Source organism: Lithobates pipiens, unplaced genomic scaffold (genome assembly GCF_037356315.1).
Source record: "Lithobates pipiens isolate NorthernLeopardFrog02 unplaced genomic scaffold, aLitPip1_a1.2 Scaffold_1, whole genome shotgun sequence".
Taxonomy (NCBI): domain Eukaryota; kingdom Metazoa; phylum Chordata; class Amphibia; order Anura; family Ranidae; genus Lithobates; species Lithobates pipiens.
The window spans coordinates 106714779-106726521 of record NW_027507685.1 but is presented as its reverse complement, the minus strand read 5'-3'; the positions used below and the strand labels follow the sequence as shown (position 1 = coordinate 106726521).

Sequence of the window (11743 nt, the reverse complement as noted above, 5' to 3'; positions counted from 1 at the left end):
TCAAGTGGGACTTTAAAAAAACGCAATGGAAAAGGCGCGTGAAAGCAGCCTAAGTAGGAATCCTCATCTTATTTCTCTTTTATACCTTCCTGTATTTATTGCAACAGGTTTCCATTCGGATAATTTTTATTAATTTTTTTTATTCAAATTGTTCGAGTCACAATGACACAAAGGGCTCCACATCTATTGGATTTATTGATGATGTTTTTTTCTGGCGTTCATAGAAGATCTACCAATGGTATGGAACAGCTTTGAGGTTGGGAGTGGGGGTTCAAAATGGAACAAGAAGGGAAGTCCCGGGAGGACGAGCCAATGGTGGTGGGGAGTAGACGTTCGACGTAGATGAGAATTGAATAAATCGAAATATGTCCTCTCCAAAATGGTGGCTTCCGTCCTTGGTCTTAGCAGAAGACACTTTAACCTCTAGTGTGCTTCCATGAAGTGTGTGACAGTTCGACCTCGACCTCCTCCTCCTCCTCCCCTCAGGAAGTCTTTGTACACTGTCAGTCACCTCCTCCTCCTCCTCCTCCTCCTCCTCCTCCATTGTGAGGCTGCAGATGGGAAGATCTTTTAAATAGGAAGTTGCAGCAACTGCGGTGAGGGGGCACCAGGGGGGTGTGAGGGGGCACCAGGGGAGCAGTGAGGGCGGAAATCCTCCTCTCCATGTATTGTCCCTCACACAGCCATGACGTCACTTCCAGTGCGACGGCGAAGGAACCAGAGGAGAGATTTCCTATCCTGAGGTATGGAGGAAGGGGGAGGGGGATTTAATGGCACCCCTGTGCGTCTGCTAAATAGGATGATGATGGGGGGGACCCCTGGGGGGGGGGGTCCTGGTTATAACTTGGATAATGGAAGGAAGGTGCGGGTGATAACCCTGTGAGTGGGGAGGTGTGCTCCCTATACAATGTGATCTCCCTGGAAGCATGCAGCCAGTGAAGTCACACCTCAAAGTACTGAAGGCTGAGGTACTACCTACCTCTGATCAGCACCGGATCGCTTTTTAGAGGGCTGTAGATGGTCCGCTTGCAAGTGGTCAGAAGGTGATCTGTACACCCCAACACACTTCTGTACCCCACCTCAACCCACCTCTGTACCCCCCAAACATACACCTCTGTACCCCACCCCCAACACACTCCTCTGTACCCTCCCAACACACCTCTGTACCCCACCCCCAACACACTCCTCTGTACCCTCCTAACACACCTCTGTACCCCACCCCCAACACACTCCTCTGTACTCTCCTAACACACCTCTGTACCCCACCCCAACACACTCCTCTGTACTCTCCTAACACACCTCTGTACCCCCCAACACACCTCTGTACCCCCCAATGCACCTCTGTACCCCCAACACACACCTCCGTACCCAACACACCTCTGTACCCCGCAACCCACCTCGGTACCCACCAACACACACCTCTGTACCCCACCCCAACCCACCTCTGTACCCGACCCCCAACACACTCCTCTGTACCCCACCCCAACACACACCTCTGTACCCCACCCCCAACACACTCCTCTGTACTCTCCTAACACACCTCTGTACCCCCCAACACACCTCTGTACCCCCCAATGCACCTCTGTACCCCCAACACACACCTCCGTACCCAACACACCTCTGTACCCCGCAACCCACCTCGGTACCCACCAACACACACCTCTGTACCCCACCCCAACCCACCTCTGTACCCGACCCCCAACCCATCTCTGTACCCCCCCAAACATACACCTCTGTACCCCACCCCCAACACACACCTCTGTACCCCACCCCAACACACACCTCTGTACCCCACCCCCAACCCATCTCTGTACCCCCCCAAACATACACCTCTGTACCCCACCCCCAACACACACCTCTGTACCCCCCCAAAAAAACTGTACCCCACCCCCAACACACACCTCTGTAACCCACCCCAACCCACCTCTGTACCCGACCCCCAACACACTCCTCTGTACCCCACCCCAACACACACCTCTGTACCCCACCCCCAACCCATCTCTGTACCCCCCCAAACATACACTTCTGTACCCCACCCCCAACACACACCTCTGTACCCCCCCAAAAAAACTGTACCCCACCCCCAACACACACCTCTGTAACCCACCCCCAACACACACCTCTGTACCCCCAACACACACTTCACACACGCACCTGAAGTCTCACAGTAAAAAAAAAATAACTGAAAAGGGGAGAAAAAAAATGGATGAAACCAAATGAGGCACGAGGCACCTGAAGCTGCACAGTACAAAATAATCTAGCAAAGGGTGAAAATAAAATGGATGGAACCAAATGAGGCATAAGGCATCTGGAGCCTCACAGAAAAAAAAAAAGCTTCCAAGAAGGGGTCAAAAAATGGAGGATATAAATAAATGAGGCATGAGGCACCTGAAATCTCAGAACACAAAACACCCAACATGGAGGCAAAACCAAGATAAAGTTGCTAAACAAGGCACCTGGAGACTCGGCAAGGGAAGGCACATAGCGAGGGGCAAAATTAAGTTCCTAAATGAGGCACGAGGAACCTAGAGGCTCAGAATAAAAGACACTTAGTGAAGGGTTGTGGGCGGGATCTTGGACTAGGGGTGGGTAGAGAGGAGGACAAACCCCACCTACAGATTCTTCTGCCCCTCCCCCCATTCTGGGACTTCATTTGTATTTACTTCCTCGTCTACCGGGACAATTTATTTTATTTTTTTAAAGTAAGCCTTCAGGTGCCTCGTGCCTCATTTATCAACTCCATGTTGGATTTTCCCCATGTTGTTTTTTTCCCCTGCATGTCTTATTTTGCTGATGTTTTTCTCTTGAGGCATCAGGTGCCTCGCGCCTCATTTTGCAACTACTTGTAGCTTTTGCCCCGAGCACTGTATACGTCATGCCTCATTTATCAATATCTCCAAATGTTTGCCCCTTAAGATTTTTTTTGTGAGCCTCCAGGTGCCTTATGCCTTATATATATATATATATATATATATATATATGCTTCTTGCCCCTTGTTAAATTCTTTTAATGTATTTTGTTTTCCTGTGAGCCTCCTAGTGCCTCGTGCCTCATTTACAAACATTGTTTTCGTTTTGGTTGCCCTACATTAGGTTTTTTTTTTTTCCTGCACGCCTCATTTAGTTACATACAATTTTATTTTTTTGCCCCGTTTTAGATTTTGTTTCCTATTGTGAGCCAGCCGGTGCCTCGTGCCTCATTTTGCTTTTGATGCTTATTAGGTGCATGTCACATTTTTTTTAATATCCTCTTCTTTTTTTTTTTTTGCACTCATGCCTTATTTTTCTATAAATAAATGAGGCACCCATAGGCTCATGGTACAAAGCACAGAGGCAAACAACAAAGTTGCTAAATGAGACACCGGGAAGTTCACACAAAAAAAAAACCAATGGGCTCTCACATGAGGCATAAGGTACTTGGAGGCTCCCAAGGAAAAAAAAGCACCCAAAAAAGGGCAAAAATAAAATAAAAAAATAGATGCTATAAATAGAGGCATGAGGCGCCTGAAACCTCACTGTACACAGCGCCCATATAAAGGCAAAAACAAGATAACATTACTAAATGAGGCATGAGGCACCTGAAAGCTCAGGGGGAAAAAAAAAATATCCAATAGCATGAAAAATACAAAATAGAGGATATAAATAAATGAGGCACGAGGCACCTAAAACTTTACAGCACATAGTGAGTGCATAATAAATGAGGCACCTATAATGCCTAATAGAGAGACAATAAAAAATAAAAAATAAAGTTGCTAAACGAGGCATGAGGCACTTGAAGGCTCACAAATTGTTTTTTTTTTTAAATGCAGGATTCGAATAAATGAGGCATGAGGCACCTGGAGGCTCATAGTAAAAAAAGTAGCTAACATGAGGCATATAAATAAATGAGGCATTAGGCACCGGATATACATAAATGAAGCATGAGGCACCAGATATACATAAATAACGAATACAGCAGATTACCCCCAACAAATGGCAAAGGCTGAATGTAGTTGCAAAATGAGGCATGAGACACCGCAAGGCTCACAATAAAAAGCAAATAGGGACGGGCAAAGAAAATGAAAGTTGTGGGTGGAGTCAGGGACCTGCACTCCATAGGCAGTAAAGGGGGGGACAAGCTCCGCCCACAGATTATTCCGCCCCTCATCCTGTGATTTAAGAGGCATTACCGCTGCCAGACGCGACCCATGCAAAGTCTATAGGGTCGCAGACTGCAAATCACTTTTCATAGGAGCAGCGAGAAATGGCGCTCAGGTCAAAGAGCCGGGTCGAGGTGGTGCCTCCTTACCTTGGTGGTCAGGGTGGTGCCTCCTTACTGTACATTGATAGTCAGGGTTGTGCCTCCTTACAATAATTAGTTGGTAAAATGCTCCCATAAAGACAGGTCAAATTGTCCATAGTTTCAGTGGTTACTTAAATGGGAGACTAGATGAGAGGCTCCACTGGTTCCTCCTCGCTGACTCTGAATGGCTTGGGTGCTGAAACTATGCGGGCACCATAAGAGGGAGTATCAATCTGCCATGGCTCAAGAAACCCCTAGAGAAAGCTCTGGAGGAACCCTAGAGAAAGTTCTGGAGGAACCCTAGAGAAAGTTCTGGAGGAACCCTAGAGAAAGTTCTGGAGGAACCCTAGAGAAAGCTCTGGAGGAACCCTAGAGAAAGCTCTGGGGAAAGCCTAGAGAAACTTGTGGAGAAGCTCTAGGGAAAACTGTGGAGGATCCCTGGAGAAAGCTCTGAAGAAACCCTAGAGAAAGCTCTGGAGGAACCTTAGAGAAAACTCTGGAGGAACCCTAGAGGAAACGCTGGATGAACCCTAGAGGAAGCCTAGAGAAAGCTCTGGAGGAAGCCTAGACAAAGCTCTGGAGGAACCCTAGAGAAAGCTCTGGAGGAACCCTAGAGAAAGCTCTGAAGGAAGCCTAGAGAAAGCTCTGGAGGAAGCCTTGAGAAAGCTCTGGGGAAAGCCTAGAGAAACTTGTGGAGAAGCTCTAGGGAAAACTGGAGGATCCCTGGAGAAAGCTCTAGAGGATCCCTAGAGAAAGCTCTGGAGGAACCCTAGAGAAAGCTCTGGAGGAACCCTAGAGAAAGCTCTGGAGGAAGCCTAGAGAAAGCTCTGGAGGAAGCCTAGAGAAAACTCTAGAGGAACCCTTCAGAAAGCTCTGGGGGAAGCCTAGAGAAACTTGTGGAGAAGTTCCAGGGAAAACTCAGGAGGATCCCTGGAGAAAGCTCTGGATGATCCCTAGAGAAAATGCTGGAGGAATGCTAGAGAAAGCTCTGGAGGAACCCTAGAGAAAACTCCAGAGGAACAATAGAGATAGCTCTGGAGGAACCCTAGAGAAAACTCTGGAGGAACCCTGGAGAAAGATCTGGAGGAACCCTAGAGGAAGCCTAGACAAAGCTCTGGAGGAAGCCTAGAGAAAGCTCCGGAGGAACCCTAGAGAAAACTCTAGAGGAACCCTAGAGGAAGCCTATAGAAAGCTCTGGAGGAAGCCTATAGAAAACTCTTGGGGAACCCTACAGAAAACTCTAGGGGAACCCTAGAGGAAACTCTGGATGAACCCTAGAGAAAACTCCGGAGGAACCCTAGAGATCCATTGAACCCTGTTTGAGAAAGGTTGGCCAATCGAGCCAACATCCACACACACCATGAAGGTGATCATAAAGAGATGTTCTATGGCTATTATTATCTCTGTATATTTTGTTTTTAGGTACAAAATTACAAACTAGTTGCAAAATTATGGAATAATATATAACTTGTAACATAACGTGTTCCTTGTTTCATTCCTTGCTGTTTTACAGATGTTGACGTCACCTCCCAGCTTCTGTAATGGTCCTATATAGAACTTCAGCACTTCAGAACCAAACATGTGTGAAAAAACAGGAGTGCTCCACTTCAAGCTGGACAACCATGGAGACTCCATGTTGGGACGGATGAACACTTTAAGAGAACAGAACAAGTTCTGCGATGTCACCGTATACATCGATGACGCCGAAGTCCCGGGACACAAAGTGGTGTTTGCCGCCGGCTCACCCTACTTAAGGGACCAATTCTTGCTCAGCGATTCCCAAGAAGTCCACATCTCCATTCTGCAGAACTCTGAAGCTGGAAAGCATCTGCTCATGTCCTGTTACACGGGGGTCCTGGAATTTCCTGAGATGGACCTTGTCAACTACCTGACGGCGGCCAGCTTCCTGCAGATGAGCCATGTGGTGGAGCGATGCACGCAAGCCTTGTGGAAGTTCATTAAGCCACAGCAAGTCACTGAGGGGACCACGGATGAAGAAGAGACCAAACCAACACCGGAGGTTGATGAGCCGGAAGAGGACATAGAGGAACCCATGAAGCCGGACTCTCCAGTGACCTCCATCTCAGAAAATAGCATAGACAATGATGATATTCAGATCGTCAAGGTTGAGTCGATAAGTGAGGTCCCCAATGATAAGGCCAAGGTCAGTCAAAGCCAGTTTATGACTTCTGACCAGAATGCCCTCCACTCCCTGGAGCCCCAACACTCCCTCATCAACTCCACCGTAGAAAACCGGGCTGGAGACACGGACACCAACCCCATCCACAACTACGCTGTGTCCGATAACAGCAGCGATAACATGGGGCCCTCCCCTAAAGAACTCTTCGGGCCAAGCAGTAGGATTTTGGACAAGACTCTCCAATGGCACCACCAGTGCCCCAAATGCACTCGAGTGTTTCGGCACTTGGAGAACTACGCCAACCACCTAAAAATGCACAAACTGTTCATGTGCCTGCTGTGCGGGAAAACCTTCACCCAAAAGGGCAACCTGCACCGGCATATGCGGGTTCATGCTGGCATCAAACCCTTCCAGTGCAAAATCTGTGGTAAAACCTTTTCCCAGAAATGTTCTCTACAGGACCACCTCAACCTGCACAGCGGGGACAAGCCGCACAAGTGCAACTACTGCGACATGGTGTTCGCCCACAAACCCGTGCTGAGGAAGCACCTCAAACAGCTGCATGGCAAGAACAGTTTTGACAATGCGCACGAGAGGGGCGCACAGGACGTCGGCCTGGACTATGAGGCTTTCTCCGGGGCCCATGACAGCAGCGAACTGATTTCACAGAGTCTGCACAAATGAGAAGGAAGTGTGTTTTTGATACATTGTAACACTGACGTTTGGTGAAATATTTTTGTTATAAATCAGCACAAGGGACGGTACTTACCATGAATAAAAATGGTCCCGTGTGCTGGTGGCTGGTGAGTTAATTGAAATCTTCATTCCTCTGCTTCCCGAACCCCCCCCCCCCCCCCCCCCCCCACTGCTGTGATCTTCCAGTGCTGCAGGCAGGGCTGGAACTAAGGGGGGGGGGGCAGGAGGGGAAGCTGCTGTGTCTTTGTGCTGGAGGAAGGGGTGTCACGAGGCAGAAGCCCAAAGATACATTCAATTGAGTTGAAATTCCAGTGCTGCAGGCTGGGACTATGGGGGGGGGGGCAGGAGGGACAGCTGCCCTGGGCACAGTATCCTTACGTGTTGAGGAAACGGGGGAGGGGCCACGAGGCAGGAGCCCATAGAAACATTCAACCAAGCTGAAAGTCCAAACTCCCCCTGCAGCTGTGATCTTTTGGTGCTGTGGCCAAGGCCAAGACTATCCCCAAATAGCTCTGCAGCTGTGATCTTCCAGTATTGCAGGCAGGGCTGGGACTATGGGGGAGGGGGGGGGGCAGCAGAGACAGCTGCCCTGGGCACAGTATCCTTACATGTTGGGGGAAGGGGGTGCCACGAGGTAAGAGCCCATAGAAACATTCAACCAAGCTGAAAGTCCAAACTCACCTCGGATGCCCCTGCAGCTTTGATGTTTTGGTGCTGTGGGCAAGGCCGAGACTTACCCCAGGTACCCCTGCAGCTGTGATCTTCTAGTGCTGCAGGCGGGGCTGGGACTATAAGGGGGGGAGGAGTGGCAGCTGCCCTGGGCACAGTATCCCTACGTGTTGGTGGAATGGGGGTTGCCACGAGGCAGGAGCACATAGATACATTCAACCAAGCTGAAAGTAAAACTCCCCTCAGATGCCCCTGCAGCTGTGTTCTTTTGGTGCTGTGGGCAAGGCCGAGACTAGGGGAGGGGGCAATGAAGATGCCCTGGACACAGTGTCCTTATGTGTTGGGGGAAGGAAGGGCGCCACAAGGTAGGAGCCCATAGATGCATTTAATCAAGCTGAAAGTCCAAACTCAACCCGGAAACCCCTGCAGCTGAGATCTTCCGATGTCATGGAGCAGAGGAGAAAAGGGGCGAGGGTAGTCAGCACTTGAGTGCCTGTCACAGGTCCAGCAGCTTGTATTAATATCCCCCCCCCCCCCCCCGTAACACCAGAAGATCACAGTTGGGGGTTGGGGGCAGATGACAGAAGATATCAATGAACATGGTAGCCACCAGAACACAGGACACCCCTCATTAATTGTACCATCCCTCATGCAGATGGAAAAAAAAAATGTCAGACTTAAAGGAAATATCCACGAGTCATCTCCCACCCATGTAATGGACAAACTAAGTGGGTCTGGACATATATAAGATAGCACCACCTAGCGATACCTCCACATTCCATGGTTAATTTTCCAAAAATTGGATGGATGATTGGATGAGAAGGAAAGGTTGCGTGGTGACATCACACTCTCCACCTCGTCCAGTCAGAGAACACTTTGTATTCATTGAGAAAATGCAACGCATTCTCTATATGGTGCCCATGCCCAGTGGCTGACCTCCTGTGTTAACAATACATCAGGCCAGCTCTCGGCACGGGATCCGGAAGCTAGTGGAGATCACTGTAGTAGCGGCGTAGTAGCAGTGCCTATTAAAGTGAGTTCCAGCTTCCCACAGGTATGATATACACATAGTTACAATGGTCCAGCTTGGTCCGATGTAACTATGTAACAGTATTCCTTCCCGGGAATTCAGCTTTAACCTCGTGGTTTTCGGTGTTCTTACTATCCAATGAATATGTCCCATCCAACACCCCGGGTCAACCAATCATGAACCCTTCCTGGTGTAGATTGTACATTGTATCTCTTTTGTTACCCACTGGAAGAAGTTTTCTTTGTGGCGGCACAAACATGTCAGAGTGTACTCCATTGTTATACAATAAAGATAGTCGTCGTCAGAGATCTGTGTTTTCCTGGCATCCGATCCCGACAGAGACCACAAGTAAAATGTCTATTCAAGTCTGTATTCTTAACTCGAAAAAAGTCCCTCTATTGCCTCCTCCAAATCTCCAAATTCCCTTTTATTCGCTGCTATGATCTGACTTCCTGATGGAGGGTGGCTACATTCCTTCTCCATAATCCCACTGTATGCAGGAACGTAGTCACCTTGTCTTGGTCCCACTATATGTAGGAACGCAGTCACCCTGTCTTGGTCCCACTGTATGTAGGAACGTAGTCACCCTGTCTTGGTCCTACTGTATGTAGGAATGTAGTCATCCTGTCTTGGTCCCACTATATGTAGGAACGTAGTCACCCTGTTTTGGTCCCAATGTATGTAGGAACCTAGTCACCCTGTCTTGGTCCCACTATATGTAGGAACGTAGCCACCTTGTATTGGTCTCACTGTATGGAGAAACGTAGTCACCCTATCTTGGTCCCAATGTATGTAGGAATGTAGACATCCTGTCTTGGTCCCACTGCATGTAGGAACGTAGTCACCCTGTCTTGGTCTCAATGTATGTAGGAACGTAGTCATCCTGTCTTGGTCCCACTGTATGTAGGAAGGTAGCCTCCCTGCTATTCAGTTACATATATTTGTATATCACACATCCTCTGGTATACATGCCCATCAAACCTAGTTGGCATACAGCAGAACATAATCAAAATGTGTTTTTTTTTTTTTTTTTTATTAACCCCAGTATCTATATCATAATGGTTGATGGAGGAACTTCTCTACGTGTTTTCTGGGCCCGCTTCTTCACAGGAAGCACAGAAGTATTTAGAACAAAGATGGTGTTACAATAATAGCATTAAAAATATTGAGTGGCATTCAAGATGTGAACACACACACACAAACAAAAACAGTACATTGGAGCGTGTCAAATGATCCCCTTCCTGACCCCTCCGGAGTGCAAGGCTTCAGATGAAGGTAAGGGAGAGCCAGTTCCACCTAGCCAAAAGTTCTGGGAGACCCCGCTCCTCATGATCAGCTGAAACCTACCAACAGGTACTGGGTGAGGGGCTCCTCCAAAGAGAGACACCCCCACCAAAAGCATAGGAGGAAGGAATTTGATGGCCACACATCCTCCGACTTCAGTGTAGGCCAGAGGACACCCAAGTGCACTACAAGGAAGGTCACGCTTGTATCTAGGCCTTGTGGCCTGGTAACAAAAAAAGAGAAGATAGGTGATCAGAGAGGAAGAGAAGGTAGGTGGTTGTAAAAGAAGAGAAGGTAGGTGGTTGTAGAAGAAGAGAAGGTAGGTGGTTTTAGAAGAAGAAAAGGTAGGTGAACGGGGAGGAAGAGAAGTTAGGTGTTTGTAGAAGAAGAGAAGGTAGGTGAATGAGGAGTAAGAGAATGTAGGTGGTTGTAGAAGAAGAGACGGTAGATGCCACCCTTCACACATCACTGATCCCTCTTTGGCCAACCACGCCAAAGTGATCCCTCTTTGGACAACTGTATCAAAGTGATCCCTCTCTGGTCAACTGCATCAAAGTGATCCCTCTTTGGCCAACCACACCAAAGTCATCCCTCTCTGGCCAACCACGCCAAAGTGATCCCTCTCTGGCCAAGCACGCCAAAGGGATCCCTCTTTGGCCAACCACGTCAAAGTGATCTCTCTTTGGTCAACTACACTAAAGTGATCCCCCTTGCCAACCACACTAAAGTGATCCCTCTCTGGCCAACCACACCAAAGTGATCCCTCTCTGACCAACCACACCAAAGTGATCCCTCTCTGGCCAACCATGTCAAAGTGATCCCTCTCTGGCCAACCACGCCAATGTGATCCCTCTTTGGACAACTGTATCAAAGTGATCCCTCTCTGGTCAACTGCATCAAAGTGATCCCTCTTTGGCCAACCACACCAAAGTCATCCCTCTCTGGCCAACCACGCCAAAGTGATCCCTCTCTGGCCAAGCACGCCAAAGGGATCCCTCTTTGGCCAACCACGTCAAAGTGATCTCTCTTTGGTCAACTACACTAAAGTGATCCCCCTTGCCAACCACACTAAAGTGATCCCTCTCTGGCCAACCACACCAAAGTGATCCCTCTCTGACCAACCACACCAAAGTGATCCCTCTCTGGCCAACCATGTCAAAGTGATCCCTCTCTGGCCAACCACGCCAATGTGATCCCTCTTTGGCCAACCACACCAAAGTGATCCCTCTCTGGCCAACCACGCCAATGTGATCCCTCTCTGGCCAACCACGCCAAATTGATCCCTCTTTGGCCAACCACGCCAAAGTGATCCCTATCTGGTCAACCACGCCACTGATCCCTATCTGGCCAACCACACCAAAGTGATCCCTCTCTGGCCAGCCATGCCAAAGTAATCCCTCTCTAGCCAACCACGCCAATGTGATCCCTCTTTGGCCAACCACACCGAAGTGATCCCTCTCTGGCCAACCACGCCAATGTGATCCCTCTTTGGCCAACCACGCCAAAGTGATCCCTCTTTGGTCACCCACACCAAAGTGATCCCTCTCTAGCCAACCACACCAAAGTGATCCCTCTCTGGCCAACCACGCCAATGTGATCCCTCTTTGGCCTACCACACCGAAGTGATCCCTCTCTGGCCAACC

General features: G+C 48.9%; 1 protein-coding gene across 1 annotated transcript; it reads left to right on the top strand.

The window, feature by feature from the left end:
* Window positions 1–553: 553 nt before the first annotated feature.
* On the top strand, window positions 554–9122 carry ZBTB26 (zinc finger and BTB domain containing 26). Its single transcript, XM_077470126.1, has 2 exons — window positions 554–743; window positions 5795–9122. Exon 2 carries the CDS (start codon window positions 5861–5863, stop codon window positions 7103–7105), a length of 1245 nt encoding a protein of 414 aa, XP_077326252.1. The 5' UTR covers window positions 554–743; window positions 5795–5860; the 3' UTR covers window positions 7106–9122.
* Window positions 9123–11743: the final 2621 nt, after the last annotated feature.

What these genes read in the sequence shown, in the direction of transcription:
- ZBTB26 (XM_077470126.1), top strand. Translation starts at nt 5,861, where the DNA reads ATGTGTGAAAAAACAGGAGTGCTCCACTTCAAGCTGGACAACCATGGA.